This window comes from Acomys minous, assembly GCF_964271855.1.
Source record: "Acomys minous genome assembly, chromosome: 15".
NCBI lineage: Eukaryota > Metazoa > Chordata > Mammalia > Rodentia > Muridae > Acomys > Acomys minous.
In genome coordinates this window covers 33,796,848-33,824,841 of record NC_140497.1, presented here as the reverse complement: position 1 = coordinate 33,824,841, position 27,994 = coordinate 33,796,848, and the positions used below count along the sequence as shown (strand labels likewise).

The following is a 27,994-nucleotide window of genomic DNA, read 5'->3' as shown; positions in this document are numbered from 1 at the left end:
TTAGGGCAATCAAAAATTCAGCAGAGTAACAAGGAAATACAAAAAGTTCTGTAACCTACAACAAACCATAAAACAAAAATCAATTAATTTTCAAGCAATGATCAGTATGACTTGATTGTTATTTTTTAAGCAATACATGGGAAAATTTAATCATAGATTTCCCCAGAATAAGGCCAATGTGTTTACAAATGGTCATAGCAACATAGCTTGAGCTAAATGTTCTCTAATAAAGAAAAACTTGACTTACTCCCAGTCCCAGACCAACAGGTGTGTTATCCAAGCCTAGGCCAACTGCCAAGGGGTCCTCTGTTGTAAAATATGTAAAGCATGGCATTCCAAGTCCACCTTCTAGTGCTCTCAAAGCCGATTCTAAAGAAACATTTCTACAGGTAACAATATCTAGCCAGGCACTGTTATGTCTAGGTCTTAACTTTCTTACATGCAGTTTCTGCTTGGGTGCTCACAGTCAGAGCAAAAAAAAACTCTATCATTGTCTCAAGCCTTTGGCCAGATACCTTCTTTCAACATTCTCTGTGGGAAAAAGTCTTTCCCTGTATGATTTTCCTAAGGGCTGAGAAATGGACAGAAAAGTAGTTTTTGGAGAAATAGCAGACTTCTAAACAACATCACACCTGGACCATACATAATATTTGGGGGCAGTGGTGATCAGGTGGATGTCTCTGGAACTTTGTCATGCAAAGCCTCTACGACGTACCCACATGTCTGCAGCATTCACTGGGGTGGGCCTGGTGGCTAAGCCTGCAGCTATCATCCTGGGGCCTGGGTCTGCAAGGTCTGGTCTGATACTGGGATTTCCTGGGATGGTTTGGTGCTAGCACTTGTAGAGAGTGATGCATTACCATTCTTTATCCATGGAGGGCACTTCTCCATGCTGTGCCGCCCAGGCTTGGTAGCAGGGTTTCATGGTCAATGTGAAACTTCTAACGTTCTTCAATGAGCATTTGCTCATGTCTCACCATTCTCAACAGATGCTACAGCCTACCGTATGGATTCTTAACACTTGGGAAGGAATTTCTGTGCATAGAGAATTGTGCGCATGGATTCTTCTGCAAAGGGAAGCATGTTGGAAACTCCAACCTTGTCATTGTGCTTATATGACTTCCTGGAAATGGTTAATATATTAAGTAGCTGGACTTGGACTGGGATGTTCATGGACTATATTGACAGATTAAACAGTTGGAACTGATGCCAGCAGCCCAGTGTCAACACTAGAGCCAGGCAAACACTGCCTGCAGTGCCATATTCAGAGAGCTTGAAGACTTCATTTTCAGCTGGAGACTCCTTCTCCTCCAGAACCACAGAAGCAAGCATCCTTCCAGGTAGCCCATTTTATTATCCCCACTCATCTCCTGTGCCTTGTTGCTTTTTTAAAAAATATAACTATGTCTGTATGAAAAAAATCTGTTGGTATAATGCACTAATCTCCCAAGAGTTTAGAAAATCTAGAAGAAATTATTTTTCTTTCTACAAATATTTTAGTGTAACATATTTAAAAATCAAGAATGAGAATTTTGATTGGCTTAATTTTTTGAGTTGGTTTGTATATTTTCAAAGATGTTATGGAAATTGCAGGTGATATTGTTGTCCTTATTTATAATAATTTTTCATAAATTAAGAAACTCAAGTGTTTAATAATTTTAATTACCTCTTTTTATAAAAATAACAGAAATAAACCTTAAAAATAACAGTGAATAAACTAATATACATTAATAGTAGTCCAGAGGTCTCAATTTGTACCTTAGGAAGCATGATAAATATTTTAATTTTCTATATACAAATCTTCATTCTCCTGGTGATCATGTGCTTTGATTTTCAAGTTAGACATTTCCCAAAAAAGCAATGTGTATATTAAAATAAATTGTCTATTAAATACATGTATATTTTTTCTTTTAAAGGATGATTTTATTCAGCCAAGTGGGTTATTTCATATCCTTATTTGCTACAGTTTCCTGTGGTAAGTATTAGCTATAAAAGTTAAAATTAACAGTGTGTGAGAGCAGAACAGTTATGCAAACTACACCACTCCTGGAGAAAGCCTTTAACCGTACAGCTTAGGGGAAGGAGGCAGCTGCTGGCACTTCAAGGCAGTAACTTTTCTTTAGATACACCGCCCCGAACACACGCGAACAGGGGAAGGAGCTTGGAAACAACGGGCTTGGTGCATTTTTTTTTAAAGCAGGAACTTCTGTGTAGAGACTAGGCCCCAGCAGACTCCCTCCCACCCCAAATAGTTGCTTGTGTTTATTATCAGCCTTCAAAAAACAAGCTCTCCCTGAAAATTGGAAGGCTCATTAGACATTGTATAACGATTGGGCCCAACCCAAGTGTCCGATCAGTATATGATGTTTCTGATATAAGACATAGGGAGCTGTTTCTGAATTAAACATCTTTGCTTTGGGTTTAACGAGTGTATCATCCCTTAGGTGGTCAGGATGGATAGCTTTTGGCAATAGGCGTCAGTGCTCTTTCTTTCTCTGTGCATCCCTTTAGTTTTAGAGAATAAGCATAGCCCTGGACACCCCCTCTCAATAGTCATTATAGAGCAAATTCCCGCCCCCCCCCCAGCATCCCTCAAGGGATGAGTCAAAGGCGACGTAAGACGGAGCCACACCCCAAGGATTGGTTACTTGATTCTCAAGTACTTGGCAAAGATAAACAGCTTGGAAAAGGTTTATTGTTGTAAATATAGAAGTCGTTCCTTAAGGAAAAAAATTTTTTTTGTTGTTGTTTCTGTTTCCCCTGTGCTAATTGCTCCTCCCTCCATCTGTCTCTTCAGCCCTAGCTGCTCTTCCATGTCATCGCTATTGCCAAACTCAAACCAATCAAATGGAGTAGTGATAGGCCGAGATGCTATGGGCCATAGCTATGAGAAAAAAACAGGATTTAAAGTTCATGATCGTGATAGGGGAATTAGAGATGTGAATACGTGTAATACTTGAAGCTGAGTATTTCATGTAGCCCCAAAGTGCAAAATAACCATTGCTGAACTTTTCTTTAATCTTTAGCATTTTTCTGCATGAATCTGTAAGTCTTATAAAAAAGTATTAATGACTTAAAAATAAGTTTAACTTACCTTTGCTATTTATAGCTAATGTTAACCCAAACAATCATTTTTGTTATTAGTTCTTCGTTATGGTATTTTGTATGTACATTCTATGCACACATTCAATTGTTTCTATAGATTAGATTTTTGGAAATAAAAATGTTAGATACAAAGGTGTGACTTTTGACAGCTTTGTGGCAAGTGTTATGGTATTGTCTTTCAGAAAAGCATTCTCTGGTTTCCCCCACAAGTTATGAGAATGCTCAACTGTCCCACTTAGAACAGCGTTAGTTGGAATCTGTTGCTTTCTAGTCTGGCACTCACCTATAGTGCTTAAATTAAGATGTTTTTCTTTCCTTATTGATGGTATTTTTTCCCTTTCTTGTTTGATTACGTACATTTTTAAATACACCAAATAACATGCCCAATATTCATGGATATGAGATCTAGGTGGAAACTAAAAGACGTGATCACAAAAACAAAACAAAACAAAAAACAAATACAAAGACATGATCACTATAGATCTTCTAAGTTACATAGACTCTGTACACACGATGCTGTCATTGTCATCATCATCATTCCCACCGCCATCATTATCATTGTTGCTAAGCAACTGGGGAGGACAAGCAATTCTACAGTTGGATCATTTCTAGATGCTCTCTTTCATTGGCTGAGTCACATGTCACTTTACCAAGACTGAACTGAAGGATGGGAACTTCCAGCCTATCATTGGTCACGGTTTGTGTTTTTGTATGTATCTGTGTGGTGGGACGGCAGAGACGTGTCTGCTCAATAATTATGAAACACTAACCACATGAAAAACAAGTCTTTTTATAACTACCATTACCACTGGGCTTACTGTTCAGTGTATTGTGCAAATGGGACACCTTAGGATGTACACCTGGGAGCATGGATTCTCAGGAGCATCTGTCCAGGAAAATCTGTTCTTTCCAAATATAAACTTAACCCAAGAGGTAGGCATGGCAACACCCCTCTGATATGAGGAGAAGCAATACTGCTAGTTTGGCTCATCGAAATGAGACTCAGCAGCAGGGTCCCCGCACAGGTAGAACATAGCAAAAATTAAATCTTCATTACTTAATGGAATATGTGTTGTGTAGCTACTGATTCTTTGAGTAGCAATGGCAACATCAATACTTAAAGAGAGATGGGCAAAGTTGCCACTGGATATTGCATAATCAATGAGGACTTGATCAATGGAAATGGACAGGCTACCTAAGGTGGCAAGCTCCATGAAAAGATTTGAATTGAAACTTTTCAGGTAAATCTAAACTCATCCATTAAATGCATTAAAGACAATTCTCTAACGCTATGTGGGGTGCAGAATATGCCCCCACAAGAGAGCTCTGAGTCAGCACAAGCAGCATATATTTCAGTTTATTTTCACGTTCGCTTACAAATGTGCTTTATTTTTGTTTTTTTTTTATATATTTGAAATTATTTCTCTAGCCTTTTTCCTGGTATTTAAAACCAGATTATTTTCTCATTTAATATAACCTGATTATAGTTTCTGCTCCCTCTACTCTGCTCAGTCCCTCTCTACTTCCCGTTTTCTCCAGATCCACTCCTGTCCTGCCTTCATCAGATAAGAACAGGCTTCTACAAGATAACTACCGAACAGGACAAAGTAAAATATAATAAGATAAAGCAAAAAAACCCATCATATCAGAGTTGGACAGGGCAAACCAACAGAGGGAAAAGAGTCCTGAGAGAAGCATAAGGATCAGAGAGACCCACTCGTTTATACACTCGGGACTACTGTAAAAAATAGTAAGCTGAAAGCTGTAATGTATATGCAGCCGACCTGGTGTAAACCCCTGTCGGCCCATTGCTTGCTTCAGTCTCTGGGAACTCGTAAGAGCCTTGCTCAGCTGATTCAGAGGGTCTGTTCTGGAGTCCTCCATCCACTCTGGCTCTTACACTCTTCTGTCTCCTTTTCCACAGCGTTTCCTGAGCTCTTAGATGAGGAATTTGTTAAGAGACATCCCATTCAGAGCTGTGAATTCTTCCTCTCTCTCTCTCTCTCTCTCTCTCTCTCTCTCTCTCTCTCTCTCTCTCTCTCTCTCTCTCTCTCTGTGTGTGTGTGTATGTGTGTGTATGTGTGTGTGTGTGTGTATGTGTGTGTGTGTGTCTGTCTGTCTGTCTCTCTGTCTCTGTCTGTCTGTCTGTGTGTGTGTGTGTGTCTGTCTCTCTGTCTCTCTGTCTCTGTCTCTGTCGATCTGTGTCTGTCTGTCTGTCTGTCTGTCTGTCTGTCTGTCTGTCTGTCTCTCTCTCTCTCTCTCTCTCTCTCTCTCTCTCTCTCTGTGTGTGTGTGTGTGTGTGTGTGTGTGTGATGTCTGGGTGTGAGTCTCTGCACATGAATTTTCTTTTCCTTATTCAAGAAACAAGCTTGTAGGAAATCAGTTCCCAATGATTACTAGTTTGCTTGAGTAAAGTCAAGGCAGGCAGCAACATGTAACACTGCATGCTTGAAGGGGACAGACAGGACTGAGAGTAAGAAAGAATGAGCTTGTGTGCAGGATATGTATTTACTGTGTGATATTAACCAGGTCTGAACCCTGAGGCTCAGTCATTGACTTATTTCATGAAAAAAAGGAGATGTAGATTATGTCCTGACCTCAAATTCCACTTAAAGTGTTGGGGAATCTGGGAGATGTTTGTCCTGAAAGGATTTTGAAAATTTTTTTTCTGTATTTAAGTTTTTAAGGTGAGATGGTTTCACACCATGCTAGACAGTAGGCAGGAAAGAAAATCCATACTGCATTTTAGTGGGGGGATAATTTATGTGCAAATTACTATATATGTAATAAAACAAGAATCAAACTTTATGCATGTGTCCATAAGAAAACTTTAAGTAGCATGCTGTATTGCTTAAATAGTTGTCATAATGTTTCATTCTTCCTTTATAGTTGTAAATGTCTTTGGGATAAATGACAAAGTAGCAAAACAGATGCACTTCTATGAAAATGGTTACACTTTCCCCTAAATCAGCTTTCAATGGTTATATCACAGGGTGTCTGACTCAACTGTATAAAAATACCTTCTTCAGAGGAGGGGATATAGCTGCCATCTATGCCCCAGATGCCCAGTACTGTCAGAAGATGTGCACATTTCACCCCAGGTGCTTGATGTTCAGCTTTCTCTCAGTGAGTCCAACCCGTGGTCCAGATAAAAGGTAAGAGGAACTATTTTATCATTGCCAAGACTAGACATTTTTCTCACTGCTTCCAGTTAAATACAAAAGTGGTGTTGTACTTCTCAGAGAGTTCAAAGACCATTTTCATCAGATGCTCCTAGACTGAATCTTTCCAAAGCAGACAACTAAACTGCTGAACACAGAGACAGACACTCTACAGAACTACAGCAGTAGTTCACAGAAGCAGCCAAGGCCTAAAGGAAGAGCCTGTAACAAGATCGGGTCTTTCATCATACCCTAAAGTTTGGTCTTTCTTTTTCACAGTTCACATGTTGAACTGTCCCAAAATGGGCATTTGTTTAGGTATATAAATGTATTGTTGGCTAGGGTCTGCATATGAGGGAGAACGTGAAGGGTTTTTTTTCTTTCTGAGATTATATGACTCCACTCAATACTAGACATGCCAAGTCCATCTTTTTTTTTTAAACAATTTTTGTGATTTCATTTTTTTGAGCACTAAGCAGTACTTCATTATATATTTTCTGTTGTATTTATTATTTATTATGAATTAATTAAAATTATTATAAATGCTGCACATAAAAGTCACACATCCAAATTAACCAGGCTAAGAGACTATACAACTCAGTGAATTCTATCCAATCTATGAACCTTCACAGTGGACTTTATAATTTCACTACCAAATGTATACTTTATTCATATATATTACTTATCTAAAAAAAAGGTGAAAATTTCACCTGCATAAATAAGTACATTTGCATAAAGAAATATATATAATTGTGTGACTTGTTACCATATTTATGAATAGAAAAGTTGAAAAAATAAACCAGGATTTTTTTGTTGACAATTGATTTGGGATCCAGTAGGCAACTCTCAGTAGTACCTTTAGTGAACTAGTTTGCAATTTTAGAATGTGCATTTTGAGTGTGTGTGTGTGTTGTTGTTGTTGTTGTTGTTAACTGGTAATTTTGACAAGTACAAGTATTAGAAATAAAGTTGGAAAATTTACCTTAATTTTCTCATATTTGAGCAATAGCCAAAATGAAACTTTTTGCTTCTGTTTGCATGCATATAACTTTCATCTTCACTCTATCTGAATTTAAGAATTAGAAATTCAGCACTCATTCTCTGCTCCCTACATGATAATCTGTACAAAACAAAAACAAAAACCCAGCCTGTGTGTTAGATTCACTGTATTAAAAATTGAACTGGATTCTAGGATTCTTATAAACAGTAAATTTAGCATAAGGTTGATATTGAAGATAGAAGTTCCCGTTAGATGGAAACTACTGGGGATCAATACACAAAATGAATACCACACAGAGGCCCAACTCATGGCAGATTCACCTTGTTTAAGTAAATTAAAATACTTATAAAATAATCAGCACTTTAGAAATGTAGTCGTTTCAGAGAAGAAAACTATAAGTTTAAAGTCAGCTTGAGTAAGATAACAAGATCTTGCTTCAAAATAAACTAAATAAAAGCTGGGGGTGGAATGGGAAGAAAGAGCCTGGCAAGTGGTAGAACACGTGCTTAGCGTGCTGAAGGTCCAGGCTTTCTTCCTTGGTACCACATACAACAAAAACAGAACCTGTTATCTTTGAGGAAGACAATTTATGGAAGTCCAAACTCAAGCATAGTCACCAACTCTTGAATGTGGTCAGCTCTCTACACTTAAAGCACGAACACGAAGGAAAGCAAAGCTGTATAGTGAGGAATTGTCTTAAGAATGTCCTTTTCAGCAAGTTTTTTAAAAGTGCTATTAGTTTTCTGACCCCAGGCTTTATTTATTAACATACAACAAATGCTACATGATTTCTTGATGTGATTTTTTTTAAAAAACAGATTTGGGTGCTTCATGAAGGACAGCGTTACAGGAACCTTGCCAAGATTACATCGGATGGGTGTCATTTCTGGCCATTCTTTAAAGCAGTGTGGCCATGAAATAAGTGGTAAGATGTGGACTTTTCAGCTAAATTTGAGCTAATAACACTGTAAGTCAGCGTAGCTTTTGCTCAAAGTCTGTGCTATCATGGACTTTTGGAAGACACCACCAAGAAAGACAATGGAGATGGAGCAACAGCATCATTGTGAGAAGGGAGCACATACATCTTGATAATGTTCATGTCCGTTTGTTTGTTTGCTTGCTTGCTTTTTCAAGACAGGGTTTCTCTGTGTAGCCTTGGCTGTCCTGGACTTGCTTTGTAGACCAGGCTGGCCTTGAACTCATAGAAATCCACCTGCCTCTGCCTCCCGAGTACTGGGATTAAAGGTGTGCACCACCACACCTGGCATTCATGTCTTTATCCGTTATAAAGTACAGCTTTAACGGCCTCTACTGTCTATGGTGCTCACACACATTCTGTAGAAAATGAATGTGCACTCCAGACGCTATGCCCTCCCTGTTCCCAGAAGACTTTTCAGAAAAGACTCAGGGAATAGCTCATTCCCAAGTTCACTTCGGGGTAATTCGTGGTCCCCACCAGAACTGATTTTGCACTTTTCAGCTCATAGAACATTTGGCAATACCTAGAGACATTTTAGATGGTTACAACTGAAGGAGATGGTACTCTATGGTAATGGCCGGATTTGGTGCAACAAATTCTACCAGGCACAGAGCAGTCAGTCACAACAGAACACTTCCTGGCCATCACTAGGGCCATTTATAAGGCTTTATGACAATGGTTCTCAACTTTCCTAATGCTGTGGTCCTTTTAATACAGCTTTTCAGTCTGTGATAGCCCCCAACCATAAAATTATTTTCATTGATACTTTATAACTGTAATTTTGAAACAGTTATGATTTGTAATACAACATCTGTGATTTCCAACGGTCTTAGGAGACCCCTGTCAAAGGGTGGTTTGACCCACACACACACAGCAGAGTTGCAACTCACAGGTGGATAATCACTGGTTTAAGAACTCTCATTGTTTGCCGTTCAGTTCAGACTGGAGGAGTGAGTTCTATCAGTCTTGCTAAGCATAATATTGCTTACAGGGAATGTAAATGCTAAGATGGTGGAGAGCTTTCTCTCTCATGAAACTGATGTCCTAGAAAACAATTTCTGAGCTACCATAAAGGTTTAATACAAAGAAGGCATTTCTGTAACATGACAGGGGCCGATGGTAAAGTGAAAATGCTAAGACAGAATGAGGCGGTGGGCTGGTAGAATCTGAAGAACCACTCTGCAGTCTCTTGTTTTGTTTTCACCTAATTTATTCTATAGGTTTAAATTTCAAATGACCTCACTTTGCTTTGATTACAGCCCCCTCAACACACACACACACACACACACACACACACACACACACACACACACTTCTAAGTCTGCAATTTGGATTATAAGCAATTACTCAAGGTTGACAATGGCTTGGCTATAAATTCCACTTCACCAATGTAATAGCTATAGTTACCCTGAACTGATAGACTCCCGTCTTGTAAGAGCAAACCTATACACAGGTGAGTAATTTTTATTCATGTTATTTAATTGTCATCTTGGAGGCTTACTGCCTCCATTTGCTAACCTAGGCTTAGTTCTGGAAGCTTCTAGCCTCCATACAACCTAGGTCTAAGCCTAGAATGTTTTCAGCCTCTGAGACTTACTGCTGAATAAGCTCACCCTTTCTAGTTCTTTCTGAACTATTTCTGGCTGGTTCAACTCAGCTGTTCTGGCTCAGACTCCTCTCCAAGTTGACTGATTCAACCTGACCACCACCACCACCCTCCCTCTCTCTGACTGAATGTCTTTGCTTGGCCTCACACTAACATTGACAATCTGTTCTAATCTTCTGGCTCCTCATTCTCTGGCACATTCTGTCTCTACCTATGTCTAGTTTGTTTTCTTTTCAAACTCTCCTGGTAAACCTGCCTCTGAACTCCACAAACTAAAGTGCCATGAACTCCCCTCCACTGCACTGCCTCTCCCCTCACTCACTCAACCGAATTGCCTGAACAGAACTCAGAGACCTGCATGCCTCTGTCTCCTGGGATTAAAGGCATGTCTGGATTCCAGCCAGGTCACACACACCTAGAAGGTCATTGGATGTGATTTCTTGCCAGAGCAGCCATGTTCTGAACTAAAGTTCCTCTACAATATGCTAATATAACTTGCTGTATCTTTCTTGATTATCTTTTACATCTGATGATTGTGACTTACAAATTTTAAAGAAATAGAAACACTGCCTTTTCCAAAGCTGCTTGGTTGGCAATTTTCTGTCCTAATTTAATCACCCTCACTGAGGCTGGTTCTAAAGCTCCTTTCCAACTTTCTCCCAAATATCTTCAAGTTAAAACATGGTGTAGGAAGCCACTTTAGTAAAAATTATCAAGAGGCAGGCCTAAATTTTACATATAGTCATTAAGAATTTTTTTATTGGTAACTACCTCATTCCAACCCTCATCCCATTTCCTTTCTTATCTGAAGGAAATTCAAAAGAACCCCATTACTATGATTTACAATGTCCTGCTCTGCATAAACCTCTGGGAGTGCTTGGCATCTCTACTCCCTAACAATGCTTTTCTATCAGTCTGTGTATATGTACTTTCTCCCATGTTTAAATTAATTTCATGATTCTTAGAAACTTACAGTTATTTACAATAGCATATTGTTTGTGATAGCATGTATGTGCACGCACACACACACACACACACACACACACACACACACACACTGCTTGCTTAAGAATCTAATTAAGTTGTCTTAAAGACAAAACCTATGAGAGCTTAATTTGGTTTACTATCTGTTAAAATAATTACCTATTTTCTATACATAAGATAAAATTCAGAGGAAGGGGTGCTTAACTAGAATTGAAGAAACTTTTAAAACTGATGTGCTAGCAGCTGGCTATAACCCCAGCATCAGGGAAGCAGAGATAAAGATCATTTCAAGTTCAAAGCCAGCCGGACTGAAATGCCAGTTTGACACATCCCACATGGCTTGGGGCCTGGAAAACGGAGGTGTTGAGGGAATAAGGAAGGACAGACACACAGACCCACATGTAAAAAAGCTGGATTGTTGTGAGTTGTGAGCACTGAGTCTCCAACGTCCAAACTGCTCACTAGGTGCCACATATGGGAGGGGCTAACTTATCTCAGTGGAAGATCTCCACAGGCTGTAAGCATCCTGAGCTGTAAGCATCCTGGAGCAGGCAGGTGAGGTTGCTAGTCATCGCACACCCGGGTCTATTGTTCCTAGACACTAGTGCTTCACATGGCTGTGCCCACCCAGGTGAACAGGCTCCATCTAATTCCTTTCACATGCACTTAGGGATTCCTATGGTCTCTAAGGGAATTCCAAGCCAGTCAGGCCTAGAGAGGACAAGACAGGATGGTGGTGGTGGTGGTAATAGAATTTAAGAAAAATTTTAAGCAAGAAGGGAAATGATTTCAACATAAATATAAGTAAAATATTCAACACAGATCTCAGTGGTGAAACCTGCAGTCACAAATCACCATCAGACCTGAGAAAGTGAAAGAACAGAAATAGATGCACATCATGATTTTTGTTTTCCTTCACTTGGCCCAGAAGTCAAAGATGTGCTGTTTGTCAAATACTGTGTATCTCTGGCGTAGACCACCAGGGCCCTTGTTATTACCGCCTTGTTTGTTTATCAGTGCCACTGATGGCTTCAGTGTGTTGTTCTGTATTGTTGCCTATGTCTTGAAGTTTAGAAAGCAAAATAACCCACTTTTAGAGCTGTAAACACACTGGGGTGAGTTAATGTTCAGCAGGGTTTGGTAACTTAGATATGCAGTAAAAAATTTTTTTTTAATTTTTTTCTCCTTTATTAATTTATTCTTGTTACATCTCAATGGTTATCCCATCCCTTGTAGCCTCCCATTCTTCCCTCCCTCCTATTTTCCCCTTATTCCCCTCCCCTATGACTGTTCCTGAGGGGGATTACCTCCCCCTGTATATGTTCACAGGGTATCAAGTCTCTTCTTGGTAACCTGCTGTCCTTCCTCTGAGTGCCACCAGGTCTCCCCCTTATATCTGCATATTAGCCCAAGGGGCATGTCCCACGAAAGCCTTCACTTACCAGGAAACTGAGCCAGAGGGGAGGACATTCTAGTGGGACTCTAGATGAGAGAAGCATGGGAGAATGGCAAACTAGAAGGATCCAGAGGGTCCTAGAAGCCTACAAGTAGAACGTTATGATAGGCAGATTTGGGCTCAGGGGTCCCGCTCAAACTAAGGCACCAGCCAAGGACAATACAGGCGGTAAACCTTTAAAAAAATTTTTTTTTAATGCTGTACTTATCAGCAAAGTCCTCAAAAGTGGGATACTGACCTTCAAAATGGCTCCGACCGAAGAGCAGTCAATCTGTGTCTGAGGGAATTGGCCCAAATGTGTTTCATTTCAGCCTGCCACCAAGACGTATACGAAGGACTTGATATGAGAGGGTCCAACTTTAATATATCCAAGGCCGACAGTGTTGAAGAATGCCAGAAATTGTGCACAAATAATATTCACTGCCAATTCTTCACGTATGCTACAAATGCATTTCATAGGCCAGAACACAGGTGAGTGAAGCTGACTGAGGACGTTCCGGCATTCAACAGAATCCTCCGTGGAAACAGAACAAAACAGACAAGCCTGCTTCCCCTCCAAGTAAATTGCCAGGGAGGGAGGTAGTTCACTTTCCTTATTTGCATACTTAATTTCAATGGAGTTTGACCCCAAAGATAGTGAACTTCATTTGGTCTACTAGTGGGCTGCATAGGGACTGAAGGTGCAGTGTCAGTCAGTGATGTATGGCTCCCCATCTGCACCCTTCACTGCCCTTTGCTGTGGTTATCATTTCAGTAACAAATATCTGCAGATCTGTGTGTGCCGCAAGAAAGAAAGCATAACAACGTCTTTTGTTGACACCCAGGAACAGCTGCCTGCTGAAGCATAGTTCGAGTGGAACGCCCACCAGTATAAAGACGCTGGACAACCTGGTATCTGGATTCTCGCTGAAGTCCTGTGCGCTTTCAGAGATCGGTAATTCTACTGCAATTGTGATGTGTTAAATAAGAGTGTCCAGAAACATCCACACGTCATTCCCCAGGGACCGGGGATATGGTGCCTTTTGGCCAAAGGGTGTTTAGACATGTGATTTGATTATATGGAAATATTTTGAAACCAGAATTTTTCTGGATTACCAGATTATGCCCCTATCCGGTCTCCAGGGTCCTTGTATGATCATGAGAGAAACAGAGAGGTCAAAGTCAGAGACAGGAAGACTTGAAGGGGTTACACTGCACCCTTTAAAGGTGGAAGAAGAGTCTGAAAGCAGAGATGCCAGTGACCTGTAGGAATTGAAAAGGGAGTGGAAAGGTCTTCCTACATGCATTTCCAGAAGAACAGAACCAAGCCAACCTTTTGACTGGCACCCAGTAAGACTTACTTTGACCTGATTTATAGGATTATAAGACCACATATTTGTGTTGCTTAAACTTCTAGTTTTGTTGCACTATTCCTACAAACATCATTAGAAAAGCAAGTGATGATATAAAGAAAACCTTCCATATCTAATGAAATAAGCATATGGCCACGAGCCAACAAAGCCCTATAATTTCAGACCAAGGGGTAGTTTTAATTGAATTATCCAGACAATCGTCATTATATTTAGTGGTCAAGGTGCCAGTGATGAGATTTACAGAAACCAGACCATTTACAGTAAATAGCACCAATACTGACTGCTGGCTCTATGCCAGGCCCTTTATTAGGTTCTGAATTCTGGGATATGGCCTTTATGAAAAACTGAGAAGTAAAAAAACAAAACAAAAACAAAAAAACAAAACACCAAAACAACAACAACAAAAAAACTATCTCTTTTTCTATTTGTCATTTCTTTTCTCAGTGTAGTCACTCCATGCTGTGCCAGTTAGTCGGCTAAAACATGTTAACTGTTTAGTTTTAATACTCATTTTTTCTAATTTTTAAAAACTTGTCTACAAGAGTAGGGCTCTTTATTCAAACGTGTTCTATTCTGTATACTCTGTTTATCTTGGACTGCTTTCGGAGGCTATACCCGGGTGCTGGAGGGCTGGGAAATACCTAGAGAAAAAGGAGCTCATTTAGCTGCTGATTCTGGAGGCTAGGACCGAGTGGCTGCATCTGGCAAGGACTGTTGTGGGTTCAAGGTCATTCAGAGATTTCACCACTAGTTTGATTCAAGTTCTGGTTTCAGTAAATTAGAGGCTTAAAAAAAAAAAAAAAAAAAGACTGGCCAGGACTAAACCAGAGACAGTTCTCTAGGTAAGGCCCCAGCTATTTTTAACCAAAGGATTATTAAGTCAAAACCCACTTAGAGTTTGGGGAGGCCATAAATTAGCTCATATCCTGACTGAGTGCAGGCAAGGCTTGATTTTGTAAGACTGCCAGCTGGTGCCTCAGTCAACCAGGCAAGCAGAGCTTAGCAGTTAGCCTGTTTGATCTTGTGACCTTGTCGGAATGGCTGAGGCAGTGGAATATTTTGTGAGAATCAGCCTTTTTTTTTTTTTTTTTTTTTAGAATAGCCCAACTGCACCAGGAAGTGGTCCATCTCAGGCCAGCATTCAGGGTAGGAGCAATGCTCTCATGGCTTATACACACTAAGGACACTTTTGTTCTTACAAGCCTAGCACAGTAAATTTATCCTGTAAACAAAATGTTCACCATCACAGGACCTTATGCATGGTAGAAAAATGCAAATTAAGTGAGCACGTGTGGAAGATCCAGAACACAAGAGGAAGCCTTGGTTTAAAGCAGCCATTGGTGTAACTGGTGTAGTTAACTGTAGTGTAACTGGTCTCTGGGGTAACTGATCTAGTCCAGGGAGAGAGGAACTCACTCCTGTGAGAAAGATATTACTCAATGCATGTGGGCTGTGCCTTCTCTAATTCCCATTAGGCCATACTCCCAACATTCGCCCACTGGGGAACAAGTGTCACCAGGAGGCAAAGTACACTTCAACCAGAACAGTACATTACTGCAAGTGCTGTTCTATACCCAGGGATGACCTGACAAGAATTTTTTTCTGCCTCAAGCTCAACCTACAACCTCAAGGTGTACGTTGAATGCCCAGTCTCAGACTGGCCTGTACTTGCTTTTTTTGGATTAGAGTGAGTTCCCATATTTCCTCAGTCTGACTAAGTGCCCTCCACTGAATGATGAAAGTCCTGGATATTTTGGAAAGTGGCCTTGCTCTTTAAGAGGCAGAGCTTTTCATATCCCTTACATGGCAACCAAAGCCACAGGAAGGCTGTCGCTGGGCATAAGGGCCTAAATGAAACTTATAAGTCAGGGTGACTTTTAGTCGGCACCACAGCCTTGTCCTTAATTTTGTCAACGATGTCTTTAGCTTTACAGATGAAAAACTGCAGTTCTGGGGTAAAACCGTATGCTAAGGTCACCTAGCAAACCTACCAGTTAAACGGCACACAGATTCCTTATGGCCCCGCCTCTCTTTTCCCCCAGGTATATGTAGCCTCTTACTGCTCAACTCAAAATGAAGTGTGTTTAAAGCCTTGTGTTCAGCAGTTTCCCTCATGGATTATGAAAGATTTGGAGATAATCAACCCCCGCCCCTTCCCCAGTTAGTGGCTCAGTGCTAGTTGCGGTTCTAATTGAGAGAACTCTTTCTGTGTTATTGGCTTGGGATCTGCCCTGACTGTTCTTTCTGCCTCAGGAGATAAATATCATGTCACGTGATCACCAGGAGCCATTGCTTCTCCCTCCTCCTGCCTCTTCTCCTTGTTCCCTTCCTCTTGTTCTTCCTCTCCCATCTCTCCTTCTCTCTCCTCCTTCTGCCTTCCACCTTCTTTCCTTCCTTCTTCCTCTTTCTTCAGACACGCGCTTTCAAGGAGAGAGTTGGCAACACTGGGCAAAACAGTGGTGAGCCTCAATAAACCCAAGCCCTGTGAGTAGCCTTTTACAGGCAAGCCGGGTAGTGACCTTTGTCTGAGAATGGGGTACTCTGGCTTGGAGGGGCTCCAACCATTCTGGCATGTTGGTTTTCGGGCACACCCGTGGGGCTGCTCTCCAGGTCTCTATGAAGCTGAGGAGGGGGCACAAATATAGGCCAAGTTAAACCCCATACAGCTCTTGCTGAGGGTTGGCCATTTTTCTATCCCAGGATTGTATGTCCCTTTGATTAATTTCCAGAGATTTCCAGCAACAAATACAAAAAAAAAATGGTGGTTGGGTTCCTTCTGCCAGTATTAGTCATAATTATAAAAAAGATGGGCCTGGGATCCTTTTATTCTCCCAGCCTTGCTAATGTTCTGTAACCCTTTTAATAAGCACAGTGTTGCAGTTAGGTTGCTACTGCTGTGATGTAACACCATGACCCAAGCAACTTGGGGAGGAAAGGGTTTGTTTCAGTTTACACTTCTGGGTAATAGTCCATCACTGAGAGATATTGGGTCAAGAGCTCAAACAGAACAGGAGCCTGGAGTCAGGAGCTAATGCAGAGGTTGTGGAGGGGTGCTGCTTACTGTCTTGCTCATCATGGCTTGCTCAGCTTGCTCTCTTATAGAACCCAGGGCCAACAGCCCAAGGATGGCACCACCCACAATGGGCTGAGCCCTCCCCCATCAATCACCAATTAAGAAAATGTCCTACAGGCTTGGCTATAGCCTGATCTTATAAAGGCATTTTCTCAATTGAGGCTTCCTCCTCTCTGACGACTCTATCTTGTGTCAAGTTGACATAAAGCTAGATAGTACACGTAGCTAACAACCTAACTTTAGATTTAAAATAGTCTCTGGGATACCAGATGGCCATCTTGCCTGGCTCAGACCCTGCATTTCGTGTGGGGCAATAGAAACCGGGAGTACAGCCAATGGGAACAAGCAGGGTGACAGACAGAATATCCAGAAGCAATATAAAACTTAGACACGAGTAAAGGAAGACGTTAAATATGTCTAACTTGAAAAGGAGTCAAGATGACTATGTTAGCTTTCGGCAAAGTCTGTTCTGTCACTAGGGAATAGCTCAGGACACAAACCCACAGGGTTGGACTTTGTAGAAAATGATTTTTAGAAGTCCTTAACATCTCCAGTGGTCCAGAAAAGAAATTGACTTTGTCATGAGGCAGCTGATTGATTAAAATGGGATGCGCAAATGGTGAGACAAAGCTATATTATGTAAATGCAAGTTTATTGGAGCAGCGAGGGAGGGGGAGGGGGAGAGATAGAACGGGGCTAGAGGGTAAGGGGGGGTTGGGAAGGGAAGGAGAGAGGGTGGGCATGGGGAGAAGGGAGAACCAAAATGTCTGTATTATATAGTGAAGGGCTTCTGGGGGAGGGGAAGCCCCTGCCCCTAGGTAGATGGCAGGTCATGCCAGCCAGGCCCTGCAGCAGGACCTAACAGTGTGGAGCTCCTTTTCAAGTACAAATGTCCCAGTAAAATTGTAAAATAACCTTTTAAGGGATCTCTTGGGATGATGGAGTTGTCGGTTGGAATGGATACTTGAGCGTCATGAATTTGTTTTTGTTTTTGTTTTTGTTTTTTAATCAGGTAGTGTGTATAGCTTCCTAGACTACTCAAATGGGAGCATTATGGGAAGAGCCTTCTCTTTATCCAACTATATTAAGTTTGACCGTTCGGCCTCTCATTATTCTTAAACTTCCATACGACTTAGAACGGAATCAAATTGACTCTTACATGCTATCAAATTGAGTAAATCATGTAAACAACATGAATAAAAAAAATAGATGAGAAATAAATTGTGTGAAAGGGATGAAAATGAAGCCTTTCCAGTCTACTATCAAATGGCCTTGTTGTTAACTCCTCAGAATTTGTGCTAATCCCTTTTCATTAAAATGATTCTCATAACACTCAGAGACAATGCACAAAGCAGCGTGCTCCCAAGGCTTAGCCGTGATATAAGGGAAACACAAGCCACCCAACCGTCTAGCATTGGAAACGCGGCTGCTTACTCTACAGCATTTAATATTTGTCGCTAGAGGAGACCACATTTTACTTTTTTCCCCAAATAACAAGCTACAAATTCTGAGATACATTAACAGGCTTCCCCACCCCGCCTTTTATTGAAAATAGGTTTCCCCCTCTCTCACAGACATATCCTGTATGTTTTCCCCCCTCGCCTCCCATTCAGATCCACTCCCTTTCTGTCCTTAGGAAACAAGCAAGCTTCTAAGGCATAATAGTAAAACAAAACAAAATTAGGAAACAGAAATTAACACATTGGAATTGAACAAAACAAACAAAAGCGAGTCCAAGAGAAGGCGCAGGATTCAGAGAGCCACACGTTTGCACACTCAGGAATCCCATTAAAAACAGTTAAACTGGAAGCTTTAATATAGGCCCAGAGGACATCCTGCACATCTGCAGGCTCTGTGCACGCTGCCACGGCCTCTCGGTAGGCAGCTCTTAACTTGTGATACGTAGTACTGCGAATAGGCAGTCGTTGTCGTCTCTTTAGTTACTATGCTAAAACATAAACTTTGTGTCACTGAGCAAAGTCTCCTTGCTGAGTTCACAGGTTGCCCCATGGATATTTTCCAGCACTTTGCCTTTGCAGACCTGGATGTGGGCCAGGTCGTCACCCCCGATGCCTTTGTGTGTCGCGCCATCTGCACCTTCCATCCCAACTGCCTTTTCTTCACATTCTATACGAACAAATGGAAGACAGAATCACAGAGGTGAGTGGGATCAGGGCACGTGATGCTCTCTTCCAGCCTCGCCCCCTGTTCGGAGCAGAGGCTTGCCTTGCCGGTTTCCCTACTGATGCTGCAGCCTGTGGGTGCTTAAGTGGGTGCTTTTCTGCCAGGTGCACGCTGCTTCAGAGATTAGCAGGGCCGCTGACATTCCTTCCCTTAAGTAAAACAAGCATGCCTTTGAGTTAAGCAACAGCAGCAGGGGCAAAGAGAGCAGGCAGCTTTCTCTTTGCCTTTCAAGTTTGGGATTGGCTTGAGTAACAGCTGCTCCCACAGTCTACCCTTTGATCTTGTGAGAAATCAGAGCCCTCCTTAGCCCGATCTGCTTATCCCCCATCTAGGGTCTAGTCTGACCTCTTCAGCTTTTCACAACTTCCGATTTCCTTTATGTACAACACGGGCCCTGCAGAGGGTGTGTATTGATCTAATACCCAGGGCAGCATAAAGCCAAACAATTTGTCCTTTTGTTGCTGTCTCTCTTTTCTTTTTCTAATTAGAAGGTGGAATTTTATCATCTGTCCTCTTAACGGTTTGTCGGTGCCTTTTTTTTTTTTTTTTTTTTTTTTTGCCAGAGAGAAAAGTGACTCCATTTACATTTAATCCCTGTGATATTTTTGGAGTCTTGGAGTGTGACTGGCTGAACAGATTTTCTCAGAGGAATACAATTTATGGAGTTGCTTTAAGAAAGAAAAAGAATGAAAGAAAGAGGAAAAAAGAGGTGTGGCACCTTCTAATGCTATCTTCTTTCTCACTTATTTTTTTTTAATAGAAATGTTTGTTTCCTTAAGACATCTAAAAGTGGGACACCGAGTCCTTCTGTTCCTCAAGACAACGCTGTATCTGGATTCAGTCTCTCCACCTGCAGAAAAGCTCGCCTGGGTAATGTGACTCGATCGTGATGGCATATGACATGTCCTAGTTTGGTTCTTGGTTGCTGTGATAAATACCATGACCAAAGCAAGTTGGGGAAGAAAACTTTTTGTTCATATGGCCCAGTTATAGTCTAGACCTTATGGAAGTCAGGCCAGGTACTCAAGCAGAAAGGGGCAAGAATTGAGCAGAGAGACCATGGAGAAATGACGCTGTTTGGCTTGCTCCTTTGATTTGCTCATATGTACATATATGTGTGTGTGTATAAGTGTACATGTATACAAATACATGTGTATATATGTGTACATGTATACATATAGCTATTGTATCCCATATCACCTGGGATATGATAGGGCACTGCCCCAGTTGGCTGGGTCCTCCTGCATCAATCATTAACCCAGAAAATGTCCCACAGCTATGCCCACGAGTCAGTCTGATGGCGACAGTTCTTCAACTGATGTTCCCTCTCTTCAGGTGACTCTGTCTTGTGTCAAGTTGACAAATGCCGACAGCCATGAGGTGCAAGAGAACTTGGGGTCTTCAAAGAGTTAATGGAACTCTTCTCAAGAGGATATAGAAACATTATCAGTGCGGCTTATCTCCTGTCTCATTGTGTATCTTTTGATGTTTGTGCATGGTACAGAGCCCTGTCATTCCAAAATTTACTCTGGACTTGACTTTGGAGGGGAAGAACTGAATGTGACTTTCGTGCAGGGAGCAGATGTGTGCCAAGAGACGTGTACAGAGATGATCCGCTGTCAGTTCTTTACTTACTCCTTACTTCCCCAAGACTGCAAGGTAGAGGGGTAAGGGACTGCTTCTTTGCTAATTAGCAAGGTAGCTATTTCATAGTTTTCTCTTCTCTGTGGGTTTAGTTTTATACTGTTCACTTTGTCCAGGTGTAAATGTTCCTTAAGGTTGTCCATGGATGGCTCACCAACTAGGATCACCTACGGGGCAAAGGGGAGCTCTGGCTATTCTTTGAGGTTGTGCAAAGTCGTGGACAGCTCTGGTGAGTGCGGCTCATCTGTTACGGAATGGTGTGAGTGTCTTGGTTTTTGTGACCGATGGCTCGGTCTTATGTGATCTAATTGTTTATACTGTCTCCTTGGCTGGAGGGGATGCTGATTTGTGTCTAATTCTGACCACACATCTCGACACTTTTCAGTCTGCACAACAAAAATAAATGCACGCATTGTGGGAGGAGCAAATTCTTCTTTAGGGGAGTGGCCATGGCAGGTCAGCCTGCAAGTGAAAATGATAACACAGCATCACATGTGTGGAGGGACCATCATTGGACACCAATGGATTTTGACAGCTGCCCACTGCTTTGATGAGTAAGTTTTGGGTCCATCTTATTATGCCCATTTGTGTGTGTGCATGTGTGTGTGTGTGTGTGTGTGTGTGTGTGTGTGCGTGTGTATGTGTGTGTGTGTGTGTGTGTTTGATGTGTGCACGTTTACCTGTTGTACGCACGTGCAGAGGTTAACACCAGGTATCTTTCTGTATCGCTGTTTGCCTGATTTGTTGAGACAGAGTTTCTCACCAAACCTAGAGTGCTAACCCTTTGGACCAGACTGGAAAGACAGCAAGCCCCAGGGATCTGCCTGCCTCTGTCCCCTGGCACATTCTCAGGGATCAGAAGTTAGGTCCTCACGTTTAAAAAGCAAGCCATCTCCTTGGCTCTGAGACATTTCTTTTTTTTAACCTAGAAAATATTATAATTTTAAGTCTGTATATCTTTCATAGAGTTAGCTTAAAATTCAAAAGATGGGTAGGTAGATTTTAAGCAACAGTTGGTACACTAAACACAACTCAGACTGAAGATCATTTAATGTTGTGAGCCACAGTGTGTGTTGTACATGTGCACTAGAGGTCTTCTCTTATGGGAACATAACAGTTTCATTCCAAAGAACAAAATCGCTGAAGTGTTTCTTATCGTAGTGTGTATTTGGATTGTATAGTGTGAGACTTTGATTTTCAATATAGTTGTTTGAGCTGGTTACTTGAGTTTCATGAAAAGCTCATTGAGTGAACATGGGTCTGGGTGTTGGGTAGATTTTTCAAAACTGTCCAAATGCTCCTAAATCTACAGTTGCCATTTGGTACGGCAAATTTATATGAAGTGATGTTCTCACTGTTGTCAATCATAAGATTAAAATATTAAGGAACTCTTAAAAATACTGACAATGTTCTCCATCTTTTAGTATCAAACATTCAGATATGTATTAATTTTTTATGTGGAAATAAACAAGCACATTTATTCCATTAATATGTGAATTTGTTTTTATCACCAATAAATGGTAAAATGCGTGCATTGCCAAATTGGTTTGAAGTAAATCTCTTTGTGATACACTATAGGCAAATGTTTAATATCTGTACCTGCTTCTTAAAGTCATACATACACATGTTTTTTTTTAAAAATCTTTTCAGACATAAGGGAGTCTTAAATTGAAAAAGATTAAGAAATTTTTATTTAGAAACTAAATCTTCAAAGATCCAGTACTACTGTTATAAGCAATGATAGTTGCCTTGCTAGGAAGAATTAGGTCATAAGGAATATGTTCTTTCTTACCCTCCTCTCCCCACCCCTAGAAAAAGAAACAAGTAACAATGCCAGTGTTATGTTGGTTTTCATGTGTCTCTCCTAGGATTCCCTATCCAGATGTGTGGCTTATATATGGCGGGATTCTTAGTCTCTCAGAAATTACAAAAGAAACGCCTTTCTCAACAATAGAGGAACTTATCATTCATCCCAAATACAAAATTTCTGAAGGCAATCACGATATTGCCTTAATAAAGCTTCAGGCACCCTTGAACTATACAGGTACGCAGCACATTTAAGGGAAAACTGGACAACTGAATTGTATTGATGTCAACTTCCACTTCCATGTGCGTGAGAAAACAGATCTGCAGAAATTATCTTCATGCCCTGGTTGGTGAGGCTGAGGGAGAGATGAGGCTGCCTGGGAGGTAAAGATCCTGTGACCTACCATGCAATCACTGCTACTTAAGGGGCAAAAAAACCCAAAAAACAAAACACTTCATTACTTTCTCAGAGTAGCGTGCAACTGCATGTATGGTACCAAAACAGTAGGTATAGGAAAGATCTTGACATCTGGGGAAACTGAGCATCTTTTTACAACATTGGCAGAATCACCAGTGCTTGGACTTAATAATATAAAACTATATGAAAGTGATTTGGGCTGGATGCTCATTGCTAAGAACACACTGGCGGGACACGGAGCATGTGACTGCCTTCGGAGGCACCCCACTCCACAGAAGTGGAATGCCTACCATTAGCTGCAAGTGTCTGTTAATAATTACGTAACCTCAGACAGTTTGCCTTTCCTCCTCCTGCCTCTTATATCTGCTGTAGGTGTGTGAGCTCCTCGTTGCTTTGTTGTAATAAGTTATTCAAATAAAGCGCGGGGACAGTGTGGCTGTCTTTGCTCTGCTTAGGAATTCTGCCACAGTATATTCTAAACAAAACCCTGGAAAGTAGATACGTGCTTGCCAATAAATTTTGGCTGAGGGGTCCTCCTCTCCCATGAAAGTTTCATGCCAAAACGCCACACGTGCCATATGCCAAAATGTGAGGATTTCCTTGAGTTCTGGGCTTTGCAAGTTGATCATAAAGCTGGAGGGTCATTCTTCTTATTCTTTAATTTCGGTAATGGGTTTCATTATATTTCATAATGGACATGGCGTGTCACCTCCCTTCGCCATCTCTTGTCCTTTCCCATTCCAGCTAGTCCCAGGAGGCTCGTTTGTGCTGTGTTGTTCTGTAGAAAAAGAATAAGGGGGCGGGGGGAGAGATAGGGATTCATTCTTAATGTCCATATCTGTGGCTTTAACTGCTCCAAATCTGTTCATGAAATTTCCTTTCAGAATTCCAAAAACCAATATGCCTGCCTTCCAAAGCTGACACAAATACAATTTATACCAACTGCTGGGTGACTGGATGGGGCTACACGAAGGAAAGAGGTACAGCCTGACATCCGAAATGTTCCTGTCTTACACGTTTGGAGTATGGGGAGCAGATCCGTGACTCAGCAATCCTTACTCGTAATCTTTCCATTTATTCCAAAATATTGGTGCTCTGATTCCCAGAATGTGATTTTTTTTTTGCATTACAAACTGATGAGCTTTTAAGCCCTTAAGCATGTTACTCATAACAGAGATTATTTTCATGGCTCTGCATCAAGAACTGTGGCCCTGTGGTGCTGTCACCTCCACTGAAACCTCTCTGCCCCCCTCTCCAGTACTCATAGTGTCCCTGTTCACTAAGCTCTCACTTTGTATCAAAAGCCAAGGTGCCAGCACTTGGGAGGTAGAGGCAGGTGGATCTTTGTGAGTTCGAGGCCAGCCTGGTCTACAAAGTGGGTCCAGGACAGCTAAGGCTACACAGATAAACCCTGTCTCGAAAAACCAAAACCAAAAAAATAAATAAATAAGAGAGAGAGAGAGAGAGAGAGAGAGAGAGAGAGAGAGAGAGAGAGAGAGAAGTTCTTAATATTTATTTAAATGTGTTCCTGCAATATGATAACCCTAACTTTTCCTCTAATTATGCTGTTAAATGCTTACGTAAAATACATCGGCTCATAAAGAAAGACAAGTAGATTGCAGCACAGTTAGCAGTATTTGTTAACAGAATTTGACATAGGGATAAGTATATGTCTTTGTTAGTGTACTATATAGCAGGTTGTTTTTATATCTTCCACAATGTTGAAATAGTGATGGGCATGATCAATATTTTCATTTCGGTTGTAATTACAATTCAAAGTTACCTGTGACCCTTACCCAACAATGCTGCTAACGCTACCATATTCCTGCATTTGTTATCTGCATTTGAAACCGAAGAGGGTGCTCAGCTGTATTTAGAAGGTAGCGAATATAGAGGTTAGTTTTCCTTTCTCCCTTCCTCTGAGTTTATGGGTAATCATTTGTTTGTGTAGATCTGAAGTCAAGAGTTACTGTGTGTTGAGACTTGATCTATTTTTCTGGAAACAAACATGTTTCCTTTCTAGATTAAGTACCAGATAAACACGATTAGAGATGCTTGTGTCGTTTTACAGAAAGTGGTGATTGGCTGTGTCTTCTCCGTGTTTTCTGAACCATGCAGTACTGTATTCAATTAGTTCACATTTTTCACTATGTTACCCTGTATACGTACACATATACACATATATTTATGCATGCATACATACATATATACACACATGAAATATAGACATGGATAGAAAATAAGTTATCCGTAAATGCATCATGCATCATAGAACTTTGTTTATGTAAAGAACAAAATACATCTCTGCTGTCAGATGTTTGGGATTTATTTTTATAAATTATGTATTTTTATTATAATTGGAATTTGTAAAACAATGAAAGGAGAGACCATCCAGGTACTCGTATTAAAGGTATACATGTGTGAAAGAACCACACCCCCCCCCACTCACTGCTGGGCATGGGGCATGTGTTGATAAAGGAAGGTGGTAGATCATAGGAACCAAGATTGTGGTAGATTGGATGATGGGACGATTGAAATACTTCATTTGAAGAAAGCCAACACAGATCACCACTATGACATCTCCTGCTCTCCCTCTCCATCTCCCTCTCCATCTCCCTCTCCATCTCCCTCTCCTTCCTCTCCCTCTCCATCTCCCTCTCCATCTCCCTCTCCATCTCCCTCTCTTTATCTCTCCTCTACCTCTTTCCTTCCTTTTCTCTCTCCCTTTCCCTCTTATTTCCCTATTTATTGTATTTCCTTTCTTTAAAGGTATTTCTTGATTGCTTCATAGGTGAAATCCAAAATACTCTTCAAAAAGCAACTGTTCCTTTGGTACCAAATGAAGAATGCCAGAAAAAATACAGAAATCATGTCATAACCAAGCAGGTGATCTGTGCTGGCTACAAAGAAGGCGGGACAGATGCTTGTAAGGTAATTGTTAGACTGTGAAAAACACTTGATAGTTCATTGGAGATGGCTTATTTGAAACCAGTTTTTCAAATTTACATTTCCTTCGTTTCAGTTTGGAAGTTTAAGAGTTAAATGACCCAAAGACTTTATAAATAACTTTTAACAAACAGACATGATGCATATCATATATTGCTTATAATAGGTACATTAGAATATGTACTGACTACGACAGGTATGTCACAATCAGTACAGATATGTGCCATATCTAAGGACAATTTTACATGCCATGGTCATGCTAAAATACAAGAAAAGTAGATTTATTTGAACATAGCTAATAGGGTGCAGAGAAATTGAGAGTCTGTATGTGAGCTGTGCAAAGGTGAGACTGTAGAACTGTTTAGGACATCTGTCTTTGAACAAGGGAATCTTTATGGCTCTCTACCATTGTGTTGTTTTCTACCCACTGTGACCCAGGGAGATTCTGGCGGCCCCTTAGTTTGTAAACACAATGGAAGGTGGCAGTTGGTAGGTATCACCAGTTGGGGCGAAGGCTGTGCCCGCAGGGATCAACCAGGAGTCTACACTAAAGTTGCTGAGTACATGGACTGGATATTGGAGAAGACACAGAGCAGTGATGGAAGAGCTCTGGAGACGCCCCCAGCATGAGGAAGCTGGGTAGCAAGGAAGAGCCCAGTTGGCACCAGCTTTACCACCTGCTCTCAAGTCAAACATAAAGCCCCAGATTTCTCTTCTGCAAAAATATAATGTTGTCTGCCTCACATCCTTGTCATACGATTAAAAATAGAGGGTAGGTACAGTTACAAAAGACAGTGCCTTGCTCAAGTGTTTCCTGCCTTGAGTAACAGGAGCCCCAGCAGAACTTATCCAAAGAGCACCAGGCTTGTTTGGAAATAAAATGGGCCAAGGGTTTTACTAGGTAGGGAAATGTCCAGATGTGAAGCAGTTGACGACAAGACTCCAGATGCTAGCTCAGTCCCTGGGACCATTCTCATGGAGGTGCTGGACCTCAGTGGATCTCATCGTTACCGTCTGTCCACCTCAGTCATTTGCTCATTGGAACCTGATGTTGTTCATTCATCTGGAGCAAAGACCTGAGAAGCCTCATTCTGTCTGGTGAAAGGAAGAGATCTTTGTAACATTTCCTTTACGATAAAAAAGATGCTCTACTTGAACTTGAGGGGGCTGGGCATATTTTCATGTAAACCACCTTCCTGGCCATTGCCACAAGTCTTGGATTACATGTCCGTGTATGACCTGAAAGGCTACAGTTTTCTTGCTGCGTGCAGCCTCTGCAATAGGCTCATCCCACAGTACTCACACAGGGCAGGGGATCTGATGGCAAGCTCCCAGGGAACCCTGGGAGTTCAGCTGAACTCTGCAATAGTAATTCATGAGGTGTCATTGAATGTAAGGTGTTGTATAAAATCCAGGCTTGCAACTGAGTTGAAAATAAAATGCCGTCTTCGCATGGATGGCGGTGATCCCCAGGCAACACAAAGTCCCAGCTTGCCAGTGATTCCTAAAGTGGACCATATGTGCTTAACTCCATTTAGTTAAGCTGATTAATATTTAGACAGAATTAAGCCATTTACAAACTATTGTGAAAGTTAAATAGACAAATAGAAAAGTCAAATTTTCAAAAGAAGATTAAACATTTCCTTGCACATTTATAGATTTGCTCAGTAGTGCAGAGGATTAAATATGGAAGAGCTAATGGTTTCGCCATAGAAGTCACAAAGGGAAGTGGGAGGCGTAAATGGCCCCAGGAGCAATTGGCTTCTGTAAGAGCTGGCTGGATTCCTGTGAAAGAACTTCTTTTTAAAGGACACCACCTCAGCTTGTATTTTTGTATACAATAAACAGCTTTGTCTTATTATGTGTAGAAGTTGTTTTATATGTAACAGGTAAAGGAGTGGTTCTCAATGAAAATCTGTCTCTCGAGTTTGGTACTGACAACCCTAACAGGTGTTTACACAAAGCTCTTGGAATCTTACTGGGTAAAACCGTGGGCTTTCGTTTCTCGAGGAACAGCCTTGTTTGGGCAAAAAACAGTCTCAAAATGGTGGAGTTTTCCTAGGGCATAAAGTATCATTATGAGGTTGTCAGTTGGAGCCCAGTTGGACTGGAACGTTCTATTTATTTTTCATCATGTGTTCCTGCACAAAGTGAACAAAGGAACCCTTCTTAAACTCAGAGCCTCATGGGGCTAACATGTGCTTAAGAGGCTGAGAAAATGAGAGGGTTGAATAGCATCGCTTTCACGGGGCAGAGTGAGGGCAGGGGGCCCTAGATCTT

General features: G+C 41.2%; 1 protein-coding gene across 1 annotated transcript; it reads left to right on the top strand.

Annotated features, from left to right (window-relative positions):
• Window positions 1-1,258: 1,258 nt before the first annotated feature.
• On the top strand, window positions 1,259-27,569 carry KLKB1 (kallikrein B1). The gene is made up of 15 exons (XM_084759337.1): window positions 1,259-1,340; window positions 1,917-1,975; window positions 6,098-6,260; window positions 8,085-8,191; window positions 12,603-12,762; window positions 13,116-13,225; window positions 18,717-18,876; window positions 19,661-19,770; window positions 20,405-20,567; window positions 20,661-20,773; window positions 20,930-21,098; window positions 22,413-22,588; window positions 23,653-23,748; window positions 25,560-25,699; window positions 26,153-27,569. The coding sequence occupies exons 2-15, from the start codon at window positions 1,918-1,920 to the stop codon at window positions 26,342-26,344; spliced, it is 1,917 nt and encodes a 638-aa protein (XP_084615463.1). The 5' UTR covers window positions 1,259-1,340; window position 1,917; the 3' UTR covers window positions 26,345-27,569.
• The last annotated feature ends 425 nt before the right edge of the window (window positions 27,570-27,994 follow it).